At 35.4% G+C, this 19251-nt stretch overlaps 1 protein-coding gene across 4 annotated transcripts in view; it reads right to left on the bottom strand.

Moving 5' to 3' along the window:
- SSBP2 (single stranded DNA binding protein 2) overlaps positions 1–19251 on the bottom strand; it is a 299691-nt gene that overhangs the window by 22596 nt on the left and 257844 nt on the right. For all 4 annotated transcript variants that reach the window (XM_004613162.2, XM_004613163.3, XM_004613159.2 and 1 more), the window contains 5 exons: positions 19172–19220; positions 10440–10475; positions 7708–7762; positions 5748–5818; positions 2284–2362 (listed from right to left, as the gene is read on the bottom strand). In XM_004613162.2, coding sequence (XP_004613219.1) covers positions 2284–2362; positions 5748–5818; positions 7708–7762; positions 10440–10475; positions 19172–19220 — 290 coding nt within the window. The remainder of the gene's footprint in view (positions 1–2283; positions 2363–5747; positions 5819–7707; positions 7763–10439; positions 10476–19171; positions 19221–19251) is intronic.

Below are 19251 nucleotides of genomic sequence, written 5' to 3' on the forward strand. Positions count from 1 at the left end.
TTTATAAAATGTTTATATATATTAACATATATAAATAGAAAGTAAGGGTTATCAAAATATATTTTATGCAATTACATTTTCTTTGTTCTGATTTTAGGTGTTTGAGGGTTACTCTCAAGTGCTTGGGGAACTAGTAGTGGCAGGAACTAAACCTGGGCCTCTCGCATGCAACGCAGTCAACTGTCAATTGTGCTATCTCTCCAGCCCCTGAAATGATATTAATCTGACAAAGTATAAAATGGACATGATAAAAATATTTAAAAATTATCTTGAGGGGCTGGACAATAGCATAGTGGGTAGGGCGTTTGCCTTGCACGCGGCCAACCCAGGTTCGATTCCCAGCATCCCATATGGCCCCCTGAGCACTGCCAGGGGTGATTCCTGGGTGCAGAGCCAGTAGTAACCTCTGTGCATTGCCAGGTGTGACCCAAAAAAGAAAAAAAAACAATAAAAATTATCTTGAAATTTACTATACTATAATAACCCAAAGCAAAGTACATTTTTAAATATCACAAATTTGGCAGCAATAAATATTCATGGCAATCATTTTTGTTTGTTTGTTTGTTTTGGGGTCAAACCTGGCTGTGCTCAGGGCTTACTCCTGGCTCTGCACTCTACGATCACTCATGGTGGGCTCAGAGACACCATATAGTGCCAGAGGTCAAACCTGGGTCAGAACATGCAAGGCAAATGTCTTACGTGCTGTACTATCTCTGTGCTCCCCCACCAAATAAAATTATGTGATATATATTACTATATTACACTTTTACTTTCATTAGGGAACTAACGAACAACTGATACTAATTTCTTGTTTAACAAATAGAATCTGACATTAGGTCACAAAGAACAATAATCAGGTCTTTGCCATAGTATTACCTTATTTTGAATTATTTTCTTGGCTTAAGAATGGTACTGTAGTCAACAGTCACAAAGTTGGGACTTATTAACATACTTTATAAATAATCAGGAATCATTATTAATTAAATACTAAATGTTTATATGTAATTCAATACAAGTAATAATATCCAAACCCTAAGCTAAGTAAGCCATAAACTAAAGCTTACTTTATGCGATGCTCTCGGACAATTTTTTTTTCTAGTTAGTAATACAACAGATTTTTACACGACAAAATATAATCCTTTTATGAACAATTTTATAAATTAAATGACTAGAAATTTAATTATTTTGAGAGAAATTAGGAAATAAAATTCAAGGATGGCATTGCCCACAGAACTATGTGTGATGATGGGAATGGCTCGCTTGTGTCCATTCTGACAGCTAATAAATAGCTACATAGCTCAAATTTACTTGACATGTGGCAGTCCAACTGAGCTTAAAATTTTAGTTTAAATACTCACACAGTGCAAAAGACTACATATTCATATAATGCAAATGAAGATTCTGAAATCTAGGCAAAATTAATATGGTTCCTTAAAGCACAAGTTTTATTAAAGTATTGAAAATGACTTCTTACTTAATGACATGATAGTTTTTAATAGTATTAGAGTGGGGTGTTTCTTTGGGTAGGGTTGTGAAATGTGTATATAATCTGTCACTCCTGAGTATAGTTCCTTTAACACAGGCAGAAAAATGGTCCCTTTTCAAGAAGTACAAATCGCCATAAACTTCCCTCCCCATTTTTGTCAACTTTTAAAATCACTATGATAGATGGTATTTAAACACAAATAACTGTCTTTTTTTTTAGTTTGTTTTGCAGTTGACTCACCTACACATTCAGTCTGCAGTGTAACAGTTAATTCTACATCACTTGTCTCTCTTGCTCACTTCTCTGTGGCTTTTTGTTCACCTTGAAATATTTGGTTTTACTTGGTAAGATGGGATTATTTATATAGTGTGTCTTAAACCATTAGTCACACTATTTGAAATCAGTTTTTCCCAGAACATGGAAATTGTGGGGGCAGTGTTCTCCTTTAATCACCCAGATTGTCCAGAACATGATTATTCTATTTTTAAAGAAAATGAATGTCAGAATACATAACAAAGCTTAGAAATACTTGCAGAGACTTAGGTTATTTTGAGACTGTGCCTATAGCTCTTTGGAGACTAAACTAATGGGCGGAGAGGCCTCCACAAGTCTCCCAGGAGAGGGAGAGAGGATACCTACATACCCAAAGCAGCACAATCTCTCTGGTGAAAGTAAAAATACTTGTGAACATTTGGCAGGAAGCACCCTGTTTCTGATTTCTATATTCTCTTGTCATCATAAGCCAATGTGTTGTATCAGTTTGAGGCGAAATTTCAAGCATTTCAAGGTATCCTTACCTAAAGAGCCATTCATGTGATGTGACTCCATTCCTCCCAATCCACCCATGGGACCATCAGACCCAGGGCCCATTGGAAACTATTTGAAACACAAAGAAACCGATTATGAACACACTGAAAACAATTACATAAAAGCTACAAAATCTTTAGAATAAGACATCTGCAATTTATTTCATTTTCAATTTACGAAGATTTTCCCATTCCCCCCCCCCAGTTGCTTAGATTCTCTGAGTTGCCCTTTCTCCCTCTTTCCATATTCTCTCTGCACTCACCACACCATATTTGATGGGGTTCAGACAGTAGGCAACAAATCATAGAAGGTTCCCAGTATAGGCCTGACTGGGAACACTTGTAAAGGTGATTAGAGGTCGCCCCAAAAGCCTCCATCCCTCACGGAGAGCCTGGCAAGCTACTGAGAGTATCCTGCCCACATGGCAGAGCCTGGCAAGCTACCCGTGGCGTACTCTATATGCTAAAAACAGTAACAATGACGATTCTCATTCCCCTAATCCTGAAAGATCCCCAATATGTCACAGGATACACTAGCAGGAGACAGGGACAAATGGAGACGTTGCTGGCGCCCACTTGAGCAAATCAATGAACAACGGGATGAGAGTGATTCAGTGATATAGTGATACTCAGGTCTTTAGGTTAATCCTCATTCCTCATTCACATTCCATTATTTCTCCTTTTTAGATTTTTTTAAAATAGAAAGCACATACATTTTCAAATATCTTGGTGGATAAACACTTGTTTCTACTCTATGGACAGACTTTACTGTTACATATCTGAGGTGATTCTTTGTGTGTGTTTGTGTGTGTGTATGTGTGTATTTGGGGGCCACATCTGGTGGTATTTGGGGATCCTTTCAGTGCCCTCTTTAGGGTTCACTCTTGGTGCTATTTTGGGAAGCTTGTGGTGTCAAGAATCAAACCTAGGTCTCCCACATTAGAGCTAACCCTGTAGCTATCTTCATGGCCCAGAGACTGTTCTTAAATTGCTAGAGATATTGGCTTGTTAGTAAGAATGACTCAATATTAACATTTTTTTAAACTAGACAATCTACCTCTGTTCAAGTGGGCACAATGAGTAATTTCATCACATAAGTTAAGTACATTTAGTTCCTTAGGGAGAGCTGAATATAGCAAATTCTTTGTGGTAGTCTCAACTGTGTCAGTGCACTGATGACCAGGCGTTTTACAGCAGTAATATCTCACTTCTTCTGAAAGGAGTGGGATTACTTGATTTTCCATAAAATTTTGCACTGAAAGTCTGTTACAAAAGCAGATAAGAACAGATGTGCTTGGTGGAAGGCCTGGCCTGCCCACTCAGTCATTCTCTTGTTTGCCTCAAATACTTTGGAAGAAACCCGCACTCCAGTTTTAAGGCAAATTATCTATAATTATTTTATGTTTATAGTCAAGACTGCCTACTGAAAACACTTGCTCTGAAAATTCCTCATGTCTAAAGCATTAGTTTCATGTTGCATAGTAAATAATGGTGAATGCAGTGTGTGTGCATGCGTGTGTGTGTGTGTGTGTGTGTGGTGTGTAAATGTGGTAATGATGGTTGTTAAACATGTGGGGGGCACTACACTCAGCAGACAATCTGTAAAACCACCAACACTGTGAAAATAAGATGCCTCCAATTACACATTTCTGAATATATAAACCACACACTTATGCAATTTTCAAGGAAAAGGCCAATTCTGTTGCTTCAAATTTTGTTACCTAAAACATGTGGATTGCTTTCCAGTAAACAACATGGAGTATGTAGCTTTGTGTGACAGGTCAAATAAATTAATTTTTAATTAAATTGTTATCCAGCACTGGTCTAAAGTATAGTTTAGGTCTGGTCTCAGAAACTGGTGTCAGTTAGGCCAATGGTTTGTGAATTTACTCGGTTTGCTCCTTTTTATCAGGTCCTCACAAGCTTTCGGCATACATTTGCTCTTCTACCACTGGCTGAGATGAACAAAATTTGTTCATCTTTTTCACTTTTCTTGGATCTCTTATCTCTATATCAAATTATAAAACCAGAATGGAACATACTTGGATGGTGTCAGCTTAGCTGCCCACAGAAATGTCTTCAGTACCATATGCTCTTTGTTTCCTCCCTTACTCTCTCTTTCAAATACCAAGTCTTAAGAAACAGAATTACATTATGAAAAGCTCTTCTAAGCTTTTGCTGCATTTCTAAAATGAACATTGGTCATTATGATATTCAGGGTTCTTTAATATTTCTGTGAAATAACCATCTTTTTAGGTATTACTGGTAAGAATTTGTTTCCTAAAACATAATTTATTTGCTGATATAAAAAGAATAGTAATAACTGACAGTGTTGTGTAATAGAAATAATATACAAGCCACAAATATGAACTACTTAATATGAACTAGCAGATATGTTTAAAAGGTTAAACAGGTTAATTTTAATAATATATTTTATCTCCTCTATATACCAATTCTGTCATTTTTACATATAATATAAACATTTAAAAAATTTTATGTATTTTTATACTAAATCTTCAAACTCTGGTGTGTATTTCACACTGACAACATGTTTTAATTTTCAGTGAGCTATATTCCAGTACAATATTGGACAGTTTTAAATTTTTCTCTTTGTTGTTTTCACTACTATGAGGTTCAATTAAAATAATTATTTCATCCCTCCTTTTTGGTATACTTAAGCTCTTTATATGTCTCCTGATTTTTTTTCACTTTGAGCTGTTTATGTTTAGATATATAAATGTATACATTTTCATCAACAGTATTTTTGTAAAACATTTTTACATCATAGAAAAATATGATTTTTCCACAAACTATGATTTTCATAGGAAAATCATGACCATACACTGTATTAAAAACATACTAATTCTTTTGTTGTTGTTGTTTTATTTGATTTTGGGTCACATCTTGCCTACAGTGCTTGGGGACCATGCAGCACTGGGGATCGAACCTGGGTCCCTGTACGCAGGGCTCATGCTCAATCCAAGAACACTTAAATTATTTCTTGTAGAACTGTCTCAGTTCCGTTTTTCAAATTTTATATGCAATCTAAAATCCATATTTCAGATTACAAAAATCAAAAGAAAAACTGGTAAATTCAACTTCTTGATTTATTTCCAAGATGATCAGGATACGAAGGTGACCACAATGAATAAATTATTGTAAATAAAAACAAAAACATGTTAATTGTTAATGCTATAATTTTCAGATCATACTAGTGATTTGAAATATGCCTATATACAATTATTCTGTCAATGATTATGTTGTTTTATATTAAATTATATTGATATAAAATATTGTGTAATATGCTTTATGCTTTTTCAACCCACACGAAATTTGAATTTTTTGACATGTAATAAACTCATGGATAATAAAATATAAATATTAAACTTTAAGAAATAAAATATAGAGTCCAAATCTTCAAAACATTTAAAAACAATTTAAAACACCACACTTACATTAGGCCTGTTAGGCCCAGGAGGTACTGCATTCATTAAAGTATACATGTTGTCTCCAGAATTGGTTGAATCTAAAATAAAAAATCAATTAATAATTTTCTCTATAATATATTCCCAAGTAAGTAATCACAAAGCAATAAAAATAACCTACTCTTACAAACAGATAAACATATTAATAGTTTTAGAATTTGAAATAATCACTATTAATATTCACAAATAAATATGTCATTTTCTGACTCAAATTATTGAAGCTGCAAACTTGGAATACTTTTACCTCATATATTAGGACTAATTATATGAATGATTAAGGTTAAAAAGGACATTACTTTAAAAGTATAAAAAATTAGAGTGAAGTTTTACTTTTCTATGAAACAGATTGGAATCTCTTAGCAGTTTATATATATATCAAATGAAATTTTTTGATTTAGTAGATTTTCAAATTTTATTATTTCCCTAAGCTTTTTACATAGGTTTAAAAACTTTAAGGGGCCACAGAGATAGTACAATGGGCAGGTTGCTTGCATTGCATGTGGCAGACCCAGATTCAATCCCTGGCATCCCATATGGTTCCCCTAGCACCACCAGAGTGATTCCTGAGTGCAGAGCAAGAAGTAATTCTTGAGAATCACTGGATGTGGCTCAAAATCCAAAATAAATAAATTAATAACATAAAAATATTAGTTAAAAATTAAAGTTGGTAGGATTAGTTCCAAAAGAAAGGAATTATGATAGTAATATATAATTACAATAACAATTTTTCTTGCATGAATTATAGGCAGCTTTTGATAAAAAGTTGTAATTTGCTTCACTCATTTATAATTCATTGCAATAAAAATAACTTTAGTGAAGTATATATAAATACATGTAACTTTTGTGGGTGCTAGAGGGATTTGGGCCACACCTGGCTGTGCTCAGGCCTCACTCCTGGCTCTGTCCTCAGGGATCACTCCTGGTGGAGCTTATGGGACCACCATGGTGCTAGGATGGATTCTACTCAGGATTAGTGGTGTGCAAGGCAAGTATCTTGCACTGTGTCTCTGGTCCCAATATATGTAACATTATTATTATCATTACTTCTTATTAAGACTCATGAATTACAAAGCTGTTCAAAATAGAATCATTTCAGGCATACAATGTTGCAAAACGCTAATCCCACCACCGGAGTGATTCATGAGTACAGGGCCAGGTGTAATGCCTGAGCAACACTGGGTATGGTCCCCAAACAAAACACAAGTAACCATAAAAAGAAGGTATGGAAAGGACCAGGAAGATACACTGGCTTTTCAGAGTTTTATTTTGAAGGAAAAAGGTATTAGATTTCTTATCTTTAAAATTTAGAGAGGTTTGCTAGACAAAACTCTGTTAGAATCTCCTCAAAATGTGACAGATTTCGTAGTCTATACTGAACTTAAAAAAAATAAAGGAAGGATAGGGCTGCTTTTAAGTTTATTGCTCAAAAGTATGATTACTAAAGGATTAAGGAATACTGAGGTGTTTGAGTTCGAATACTAAAAAAGTCCTCTGTGGTGGATTTATTAACTAATATTTACAGATGTAAAAAGTAATACTGGAATCATATCTACATATATCTTAGTAAGTTGATGGTTCTTAAGTTTAATAGATCTATTTATTTCAGGTGTAACTTATGTAGAATATTTCTAAGCAGGAAGATTTGGATCATAGTCTCAAGGATTCTTTTATAGTCTGCTAAACTATTGGGTAACACACACGTATCATAGTTTCTGTTCCAGTTAAAGTTCTTACTAACACAATAAAAATTTGTAAATGCTTTCAATAATTAGACAATAGTTATCTTAAAAGACTATTCTACTTACTACTTCTACTCTATTTTTGTAGTATTCCATCAAAGAGATAATGAATACTATTTATTTTCTTAAGTAACAACTATGATATTATGCTAATTAATTAGATGCCCATAAGGCTAGTTGTATCACAATACCTGCTGGACTGGGCATGATGGGTGTTCCTGGTGGCCCTCCACCTCCTGGAGGACCCTAAATAATCACATGAAATTTCAGTAAAAATATGGCATTTTATTTCACAATATAAAGAAAAACAAAAAACAGTTATACCTACTTTTATGTTGGTACATCTGAAAATAGGAGGGAATATATTTCCTCCACACTCTTTTGAATGCAGAATCACTTTAATATTATGTAAAATATAATTTAGCTTTAAATATGTTGAGGTTTTCATGGCATGTTTTAAAAAACAATGAGCCTGTAACACTGATTTATTCCTTATTACAGAGTCACATCAAGAATAATGAGGTTAAGAGGAACCATTTACAAATCCACAAAATAGAAATAATCATGTGTGTTTGTGATTTGGTTTGCTGTAATTTGCTTATACTTTATAGCAATGGTTTTTATAGAAAACTAAAAGTCAAAAGATATTCATATGTTCAAAATTCACTGATGCTAGTTTTTCTTCTATCAGTATCGATGAACACTTCTGAAGCACTGTATCTCTGGCTATCACATCAGGCAGAAACAGAGATAACAGTAACTAATGCTGTGGGCTACTAAGGTTGTAGCTACACAAGTAATTTCAAATGGAGATGAGATAATCCTGAAGTTAATACAATGAATTTCAGACAAACAAAATGAAAAATTAAGACAATGGGTCTAAAGAATTTTGAGATGTAGACAATCAGTCTAAAGAATTTTGGGGATGTAATCAAATTAACAAGTGGTTGAGTTTGCACTTCATCTGAGTGTCCAGAGACATAGCCCACTATTTCAGGTAATGTATGTATCTTAACTTAAAAAGTAAATTCAATTTCCTTTCAAATAAAAGCCTCCAATTTCTTGAGACTATCAGGTTTATTATTAAATAACTTTAGTAAAAATTGTTTGTCAACCCAAATTTCATGTTTGTTTCATAGAACAGGTAAAATTAACAAGTTTCTTAGCTTGCAAAGATTGAGGAAAGACTGAACAGCACCAAAGTACACAAGTTCAGAACAATGTGGGTTTCCCCCACCATATTCATAAATACTATTTGTGTGGAGTACAATAGATGTATTGATTTTTTTTTTAAGCATTACTATTTTTCCTACTCAAGTTATCCATCACCTCAAAAATTTCTTCAGGAAAGATAATCTGTTTTGCTATTTTATCATTGCTTATTAGTACAAATTTCCCTCTAAAAATGATAAGCAAACTATCCTCTACGAGGACCTTAAGCTGTGCAAGGATTATAGTAATGGTTAAAAAGTCAGTTTAGAGATGAGATCTGGAGCAGCTGCACACGACATGGCCGGCCCCTCTGCTCCTTAAAGACTGTGATCCAGGAGGCCTACTAACCCATTTTAGCACCCAGAGACTTATAGAAATGCATCTAGACTGTGAACTGAGCTACGACCGCAAGCCGCCCGGGGAGGGGGAAAGAGTCTCTCTCCCAATGCTTTCTTTCTATGGGGATGATAGTGGCAACAGGAGCAGCAGCGCTCACATGGCGTCCACCATCTTCTAAGACTCACAACCCAGATGTACTTGCTTGTTGTGACGTGGCGTGCAAGAGATCATGGGATGGGGGTGTTACTGGCATGCCCTCGGCCCAGATGAGATCCGGAGCAGCCGCACACGACACGGCCGGCCCCTCTGCTCCTTAAAGACTATGATCCAGGAGGTCTACTAACCCATTTTGGCACCCAGAGACTTACAGAAATGCATCTAGACTAAGCTGAGCTAAAACAACAGAAATCCAAAACTGCGCAGCCACTGTTACGGCCACATGAGCTCCTATAATCTCCATTCTCAGCAATGGAAAACAAACTATCAAATGAAGCCTTTTCAGCAGGTTTGATTGTTGGGGGAAAATTCCAAATAATAATAATCAGTTCTCTGTTGAAATACCGAATGTATCCAAAGTATAGAGAGAATAAAGTAAAGATCATTGGCCACTCAGGTGCAGGGGGGGTTTGGGGAGGGGGTATATTGGGGTTCTTGGTGGGGGAACATGTGCACTGGTGAAGGGATGGGGGTTTGATCATTATATGACTGAGACTTAAACCTGAAAGCTTTGTAAGTTTTGTCATAGTGATTCAATAAAATAAAATTAAAAAAAATTTTAAAAAGTCATTTTAAGTTCAAGGGTTTATATAAAATCTGCTAATTTGATTGCAGGTCTATATGACTTATTAGAAAAATTAAGTATTTACTAAAGATTAAGAAAGAGAAATGTTTTTAATTTTGAGAATGAAAGAAATGAAAAGGTACTCCCCCAACCCTCCAACCACACATAATTACTAGTCATCATTCTATCTGATTCACTGTGACTGAAAGTTTAATGTCTTAGACTCTGTGTGGAGAGTGGGGTGGGGAGGAATTAGATTATTCTCTTGGAGAAGGGCAAACTCAAGCACATCACTGTATAGTTGGGGATGGTTTTCTTCATGATTGGACAGACTGTATTGTACTGGTTTATAGAAACATATGCTGAAGTAAAACACAGTACCCAGGGCAATTTGGGCCAGATTGATAACTGTTTCACTAATGAACATCAACATATGTACTGAGGATGGCAGATGAAACAACTCAATACAAATCAGATGTTCACTTCTTGGCCAATACACATGGGCTCTTCTTAACATCTGGACAACCATTTCATTATCCAAATAAAATGTAACATCAATTCTTATGAGCTAACAAACCCAAATGTACTTACTACATAATTCCCAGGAGATGCTGAGGAGTATGGTATCTGGAACATGAACAGGACAAAAATACGTATTTTGATTCATGTGGTAGTATGGAAACTGATCTAAAATGAATCTCTATTCTTTTAACATGTTTTAAAATATATCATAAAGGATGGCAAAACCCAGATATCTGAATGCTTAGAAAAAGGAATCGATGCAATATTTTGAGCCTCTGATAAAGTGGATTTTAGTCAAGAGGAATTTATACAGAACTAAAACTTTAAATTATACAGTTTTCAGATGATTTTATTCATGGTGTGATATTAACAACTCTTATTCTGTAATTAGAAAGTTATATATTTATGAACCTAAAAGGCACCAGAATTTTTCAAATTGCTAGCCTTTAAAAATACAACTTCTAATTAATGAACACTCTGGGAGCATTATTTTTCTACAAAAGTACATTTCAGTCTACTATATTCATGCAGTTATTATAGGTCAACTCTTGACAGGTAGAGTATATCTTTTCCCTTTTCCTTTCAATTAGTTACTAGAAAATAACATATCAAATTAAAAAATTTTGTGAAAACACATTTACACAGGGGCTACTTATTTGTGGGCATCAGATATGAGTAGCAAATACCTTCCTTACCTGTAAATCAAGCTTTTTCACATTATTAGGAGGTACTAATACAAAACTGTTAAAGTTATTTAGTATATAAAAGCTAGAAAAAAATGCATTTCAAAAAAATTTCCTGAATATAGATTAGTGGAGAAAATTAAATCAGCACAGAAAATTAAATCCCCAAATTTCTCATCACAGAAATGGTTACAAGCTCACTTGCACAAAGGTGATATGTATTCAAATGATATACTTTTGAATGTTCTGGGAAAATAAAAAAAACCCATCCACCAGTCTTCCTAGAATCAGCAGTCAGGGCCAATAAAGGGCCTTTCAAAGAGTTACAGGACTGTAGTGCCTGCACCAAAACTGTTTCTTCTGCCCCAACAGCTCCTGTACAATTGAACATAAAAATATGAAACCATAAAAGAAGCTAAAAGAAGTAAAATAGGATTTTCTTTTGCTTCTAATAAGAAGTGACTAAAAAGTTCTCTCACTGTTTTCCCTGAGCACATACCCCACATCTCTAAGGGCCTTGCTTGGGCTATCTGTGGGTACCTGAACACTTGGGTGGTCATTACCGGAAATCCTGGCATCCCTAGAGAAGAGAATAGCTTCCACTGCACATACTGGCATCCCTCTGGTAATAAACATTCACTCTAATTAGATAATGAACACAGCTTTGCTTCCAGGTCTCTTTCAGTACATAGTCTGCCATCCAACAGACTATAGAATGATCCTGGATTTTTTTCTTTATTATTTTAAACATGTGCATCTGCCTTCTTCAAATTAACAGCTTGTCTTGGCACCGATTTTCATGTTCTCTTAACTTCAGTATGTGGCTCATGTTCCACCTCTCTCTGTTGGTTACAGCCATTCTTGAGCAAGTTCAAGATACGGCCTATTTACCCTTTAGATCTTTGAAATTTAGACTTCGCTGCCTTTATTTACTTTACAACTTCTCCCTTTTCAATTGATCAGAGTCATCACCTCTCACAGCTCTTTATACAAATATCGAAATAACTACTTTGCTGACATTCCTTAATCCCTGTGACTCATAAAAATTATTCTATATCCAAGAAGAATCTAAACCTGTCATAACTCTTCCTGCTTTACTGTTTCCACTTATTTAGGCCCCATTATTTCTTTATTTGCTTCCTACTTAAATTGTCTCTGTTCTCACCCATTCCAATGTTAGTATTTTAGTTCCCCAATAAACTAACTCACAGGTTTTAGAGACATATTAAAATTCATGTTCTATGAGGTAACTGGAGGAATTATAAAATATGAATACAAATCATGCATAAAATCTAGGCAAGAGTTCAGAGTGTTCTAGCCAGAGTTGTTAAGGTAAGTGGGGAGAAGAGAACTTGAAGATCTCACAGAGCAGGGCCTGGTATCAAACCAGATGTCAAAGAAAAAGAAATTATGATAAATCCTAGGCTTCCAAGTTGGTAACTGGGTGAATGATGGTGTTATTGAATCAGTTATGTATAAAAAGTTCGGGAATATAGACAAGTGAGGGTGTCTGTCTGCTAAATTTGTTTTGTTTCTGGCCTACAGTCAGTGGTGCTCAGGTCTCAGCCCTGGCTCTGCACTCAGGGGTCATTCTTGGAACTATATGTGGTGCCAGGATGGAGCCTGGGTCAGCTGCATGCAAGGCAAGCACCCTACCCACTGTCCTATCACTCTGGCCCTGACATGCTAACGTTGATGGCAGTACTGGTAGAGAAATCTCAGGACCTCACACATAAAAAGCAGATACTCCAACAGAGTGGGGCTACATTCCTGGTCCTGATGAATCAGAAGGATCTCTTTAAAGATTTCGAGGTAGAGCTGACAACGGGCATTTAGGAAGATAGGTCTCGAATTTAGAGAACTGATTTAGAGACACAGTTTCAACGAAATACATTTTCATTTCATCGAGAACTAGAGTAGAATTAGTGTCAATTAAAACAATATTTAAAAGAAATTTTAACTAGACTTAGGGTACACTACCAGTGGAAAATGGGTTGATATTATAATGAGAAAAAGTTCAGGAGAAAATACCTATCAAAAGTAAGAATGTAAAATGGATATAGTAGAAAGCACAATTATTGTACAATACCCTATCCACTGTACTATCACCCAGCCCCGACAATTAGAAACATTTTGGCTAAATCACTTTCAAATGTCAAGTTTAAAATTACCTGTATGGGCTAGAGATATAGTGCAGTGGATAGGGTGCTTACCTTGAATGTGGCCAGGTTCAATCCCTGGCATTCCATATGGTTTTCCCAGCCCTGCCAGGAGTAATCCTTGAGGTATTGCTGGGATTGGCCCAATACCCCCAAATATCAATCTCCTCCCTAATAAAATTACCTTGTAGGGCCAGAGAGCTAGATCAAAGAACTGAAGCACGTGCCGTGTATATGGGAACCCCTATTTGATCCTAGTACCTAGAGATCCCTAAGCACTGTGTCAGAAGTCGCTTCTGAGCATTGACTGGAGTAGTCTCCGAGCACCACCGGGTATGGTTCAGAAACCAAACAAGTACTACTGCTTTGGCAAGCACAGGCTTATCAGAATATCAAGACCTCATTTGTACCAGTATAGACTTAAAAGTGTTACTTTTAATGCTTAATGAAAAATGATTATTTGAATATTGCAGATTTTATGGAGTATTTTATTTCCTTGGTGGGGGTGGCGGTGGGGACTTTCAGGCAGTGCTAAAGAGGATGCAGGGTCCTTCCCACTCTATCTTAGCTAACCAGGCTTGGAATTCAATGGCATAATGGCTCAGGACCTGCAGAGACTCCAGAGTTTTACTGTAGTGTTTGGGGAGGACCAGACTGTACCAGGAATCAAACCTGGGTCTGCACAGGCAAGACCTGCACTTTAATCCCTCGACTCTCTCCCTCTAGCCCCAAGGTATTTTTATTTTTCTTGCTTAGTCACTATTACAGATTCTTATTTTTCTCCTTTGAATGGGATTCCACTCACTGTCAGGATATACTGTTAACAGTGCTATACTGAAACCTGTTGTTTTCAAACTGTATCATTTTTACTTATCCATGTGCCTTGGGTGGTCATGTGCAAGTGGCCCAGGTCTGGGTGATAGCAGACCTGTGGGCGCCTCCTACTCAGAACTGGTTTGTAAATGAGCACTTTACCCAGATCATGAGCATATGACCCACTTCAGTTGTTTGGTCCCAGTGTGCTTAGCTGATAAGATGTATCCTTTGTGCCCAAGTGGAAGATATGAGGCTATCAATCTAGAGTTTCACACAGTCTTCACATTATGATAAGTGATGAAAAAAGAAAAATGAGAAAAACACTGGGTTTTAAGTCCCTGCAACCAACTGTGCCTCAAGGCAAATTTATACTGGACTTTTCAGAAACATGACGGAGTGATATTCACCTTCAATATGTGACAGTTTGATTTATTTTCTATACCTTGAGTAAAAAAAACTCCTCCAGACAATAATAATTAAGGTATTTTCAATGTAAAAAACAGATGTATTACTTAGCTGTTAGATCTTCCTGTATCACTAAATCCAAGATTTTCCCAAGCAAAACATAAAAAAAGGTTGATAAATTTATAAATAAACTTCCCCAAAGGATCTGAGACCAATATTCTAATGCACAAGGTAAAGGAAGTTAAAGGCCAAAATCATACTTTATTCTGAATTAACACATGGATTTGCTTAACATGTTTTTCCTGCTGCCATAAATAAGAATGCCAAAATAATTTTTGATCCAAACTCTTTTTTGTATGGCAAAAATGTGATTATATAGAAATTAAGCAAGTACAGAAATATATTGTGGCTAATGTTAGGTAGATTTCTCACTTTTAGAGGACTGAGTTATAAACATGGAAAGTTGGAAATCTGTTATTGGATTAAAACTGGTCTTTAGTAGGAAGTTTACTATGGTGATTAAGTTTGAAACCCTACCAATGACAGTTTTGTAAATCATAGTGCCTAAAATAAAATTTAAAAAAATTGCTGATGTGCACTCATGGTTTTAATATATAGGGCTATACAGAGATAGAGATCTGTGTGCATGGATATATATACACACATTTATATTTTATTTCTGATTGCTGAGGATCTAGACAAAGCTTTTGATGAGTTCTAAATTCTACTCTTCATTGTAAGGAACTAAGCCTTAAAGTAGTAACTTCCTGGGGTAAGGCTAGGTAAATATATGATAAACTCAAAGTGCTACAAAAATAAAAGGCATATGTCAAAAAGACAAACTATCCAGCTTGAAGTGTTTCCTACAAGCAAAATCTGGAATGATTTTAGCATGAAAACATAGATTAAAATAAGAATCCATGATTATATCAGACACACATGGATGAATGAATGGAGAAGAAAGAAAAACTCATGGTTACAGTAGATGGTCAATTGATAAATACAGAATAAAAGATAAAAAATTAGCAAAGTTATATGTGAACCAACACAGTAGGAAAAGAAATCTGGACAAGAATCATCAATGGATGTCAGAACATCCAAATTAAAGTATGAAGAAAATAAGCAGGATATCAATTGTTGTTTCAAAGTATGTCTCCACAAACTTTTTACTACAAAGGGAAAAATGATAATTTAGAGTGGAGAAAGTTGACAAGCACCACTATAACTAGGTGTTTAAAGTTAACACTACAAATAATGATGCAAAGCACCATTATCAAAATGGTGATATGGAATGCTGCAATGAGAAAACACAACACACTTCTGTGGTACTCCTGCCAAAATGTTTAATTTACATTTCAGGATAAGGAACCAAAAGATTAGGACAAAACCAAACTATGGAACATTCAACAGAACAGTTTGTTATATTCGATAAAAAAACTGAGAGCTTACGAAAGATAAAAGTGGAGGAATTGTTCTAGATGAAAGGAGACAGAGAGAGGACTAATAAACCAGGTTTCTTATCCTATGATCCAAGTCAATAAGGATTTTTTTTAATAACATAAGGCATTGTTGGGACCATTGGTAAAATCTCCTTAAAGTCCACAAATTAGGATATAACACAACATCAATGTTAATTTCGTTATTTTGATCCTAGACTGTGGTTATGAAAGATTATGTCATTGCTTTTAGGAAACACACACTGAAGTACTTGGGGAAAAGAATCATTCTGTCTGTAACTTAAGTGCAAATAGTTTAGGAATTTATTGTATATAATTATATATGTATATATTATACATATAAGCAGAGAGGATAAATTATAAGTATGTAAAACTTGAACACATACCAATCTATGTCTGATTTCTACAGCTTTTCTGTAATCTAAAATTACTTCTAAATAAACATTAAAAATAGATAGTACATAAAATTTTTGAAAATAAAAAAATAATAAACAGCTGCTTGAATATACTATCCAAAGGAACCAGAGATTCACTGCAGTAACATAAAACATTATTTGCAATTTCAAATATGTTCAATAAGTCTAAGAAACTTGGAATTCAAAATAACACAAATGATTCTAATATTCCAGTGTAATCAATGTCATTTAGGAGGAAATCCCTCTTTAATGCTTCATCCTTTATTTCATATAAGCCTGACGCTTTTGTGAGGGGATCATCAGCTTTCTGTGATTATTTCCCCCTGGTTTTCACAATTATTTTCAGAAGAATGCTTTTTTTTTTTCTGTGCTCAGGATGATGACCCTGTATCTTTCTGAAGAGGAAAAAAGGATTTCCCCTAATTCTTTTCTTGGTGTATGTTTTTGTGTGACAGAAGATGTATTTACATCTGGTATATATTATTACAAGGGACCATTTTCAACTTGACCAGTATTTGTCTATGTATAGTATGCTGGCCAAATGCCCATTTCATACTGACCACTAAACAGTAGTTAGTGTGTACCTCTTACCTTAATTTCTAACATTCCTCATGTTCTAAAATTACAGAGTTGTAACCTTATTTTCTCCTCTGTGCAATTCCCAGTCAATCTTGAATGACTGAACTACCTAAAAAATCATCAGAATGCAGAACATTCTCCTTAGTTCTTCCTCTATCAAAGAATCTTCCTGGATAATATTCTGGCTCAACTCAGTGCATCATCTCCTGTATCATATCCTACCCTCATTCTGGAGTGGTTTTTGAGTGATGGTCTCCAGATGAATGTACACAAGGGTGGGCAGTGGGTAGTGTAAATAGCTCTCTTATATCACTATGGGCTTGGAAGGGGTGGCTGATTCGCTGACAGAGAGAAAGGAGAGAAGAGTCTTCTTGCTTCTAGGTGGATGATTTACATAATTAAATTAGACCAGAGATTAAGCTTTTAAATCCAGTCATCAGACATACAGATAATACAAATTCTTTCCAGATTCTGGCAATAGGAATATTGTTAGTTTACAGAGTTACAAGAACTGCTCTTTTTTTCTGCATTTTATGGGTATTTTAATAGGGACTTGAAAGAAGTGTATCTTGAGCAGTTAGCCAGATGCTATTTCAAGTAAAATCTTGAGTGAATTCGAAAGCACATAGCAAGAAGAAAATAGGAATGCAAATTCTTTACAAGTACATAAGCAAACAAAGAGTTTTGGAAGAATTGAGACATTCATATTAAAACATAATCTGGCAAACATGGTTTTAGAATTTTTGAGATTAATGCACTGATCATCCAAATTGAAGCCATATCACCATATGCTCTCCCTCAAATAATTTTATTTACTTAGCAAATAAAACTGAAACTGAGTCAGGTAATATAAATTCTTTTTTTTTTCTTTTTTGGGTCACACCCAGCAATGCACAGGGGTTACTCCTGGCTCTGCACTCAGAAATTACTCCTGGCAGTGCTCAGGGGGCCATATGGGATGCTGAGAATCATATGGGATGCTGGGAATCAAACCTGGGTCGGCCGCGTGCAAGGCAAACGCCCTACCTGCTGTGCCATTGCTCCAGCCCTGGTAATATGAATTCTTATTCTCTAAAAATAGCATAGTTACTTAATTGAAAAGAAAGTGATTTGCGCTTCAGAAATATATAGAAATACATTTAGGATGATTTTTCCTGTACACCTTCCTTGCCTCCCCCCCAGGCCACCCCCACACACTCCATGTTCCCTTAAATTTTTCTTCAAGTTTTACATTAACCTTAACCACTGAGTCAGTTTCAAACTGACTTAGTCTTAAGGCCACTCACAGTCAACGAAGGCATCCCTGTGTATTAGCAAAAGACATCCCTACTGGTCAAGAACACTAGATTTACAAGTAAAACAAAGTGTATTCCAATTCCCTACCACCTCCTTTGATCCAGGAACATTTGTACTTTTGTATACAGTATACACACAAAATACACAGTTGTATATAGCAGACCTCTCATCTGTTGAAGAATCAGGGTTTCAAAGTCAACAAAGAAAACTTTTATTGTAGTCAAACCACTACCATGAAACATGTAAGGAAAATTCCAGGAAGTCAGATACAGAGATGAATATATAAGAATGGCAGTTAAAACCCATAAACAAAAGGCACTTGGGTACTACTTCCTGGAGCAGAGAAAGAACAAATCCAGGCTTAATTTGGAGAGCAAATATAGTCATAATAACTCTGATATTCATCCTATCTGGCAACTTAGTGAGTACAACATGTATTTAAAAACACTAAATTATTTAATGTGATATCACAGTGGGTCAGGTGTTTGCCTTGCACATGGCCGACCTGGATTCAATTCCTCTGGCCCTCTCAGAGAGCCCAGCAAGCTACCGAGAGTATCTCGCCCACACGGCAGAGCCTGGCAAGCTACCCATGGCATATTCGACATGCCATAAACAGCAACAAGTCTCACAATGGAGATGTTACTGGTGCCGCTTGAGCAAATCAATGAGCAACAGGATAACAGTGACAGTGATACAGAAATATTTTGTTGTAAGTGTTGGCTACTCAAGACAGTGGTACACTTAAATCATAATACCTTCATATTTGAGTCTGTTAATCTACATAAAATGCACATTTATATTAGATCTTGAAATGCAAAAGTAATAATTTCAAAAATTAGACATATTTAAAAATAAACACAAATATTTTTGAATAATTACTTCTTTTAAAGGTTTAACATAATCAACTGCAGGGCATTCCAAAGCAAAAGAATTCTATTATTAATTTCTAGTTTAAATTAATGAAAATTAAAATATACGTATACTCACTGAATTGGCATTTGTTGGGTTTGGCCAAGGTCTACCACCACCTGGACCCCTATAAGACAATAAATGTGATAAACAAAATG

Source organism: Sorex araneus, chromosome 1, assembly GCF_027595985.1.
Source record: "Sorex araneus isolate mSorAra2 chromosome 1, mSorAra2.pri, whole genome shotgun sequence".
NCBI classification, from domain to species: domain Eukaryota; kingdom Metazoa; phylum Chordata; class Mammalia; order Eulipotyphla; family Soricidae; genus Sorex; species Sorex araneus.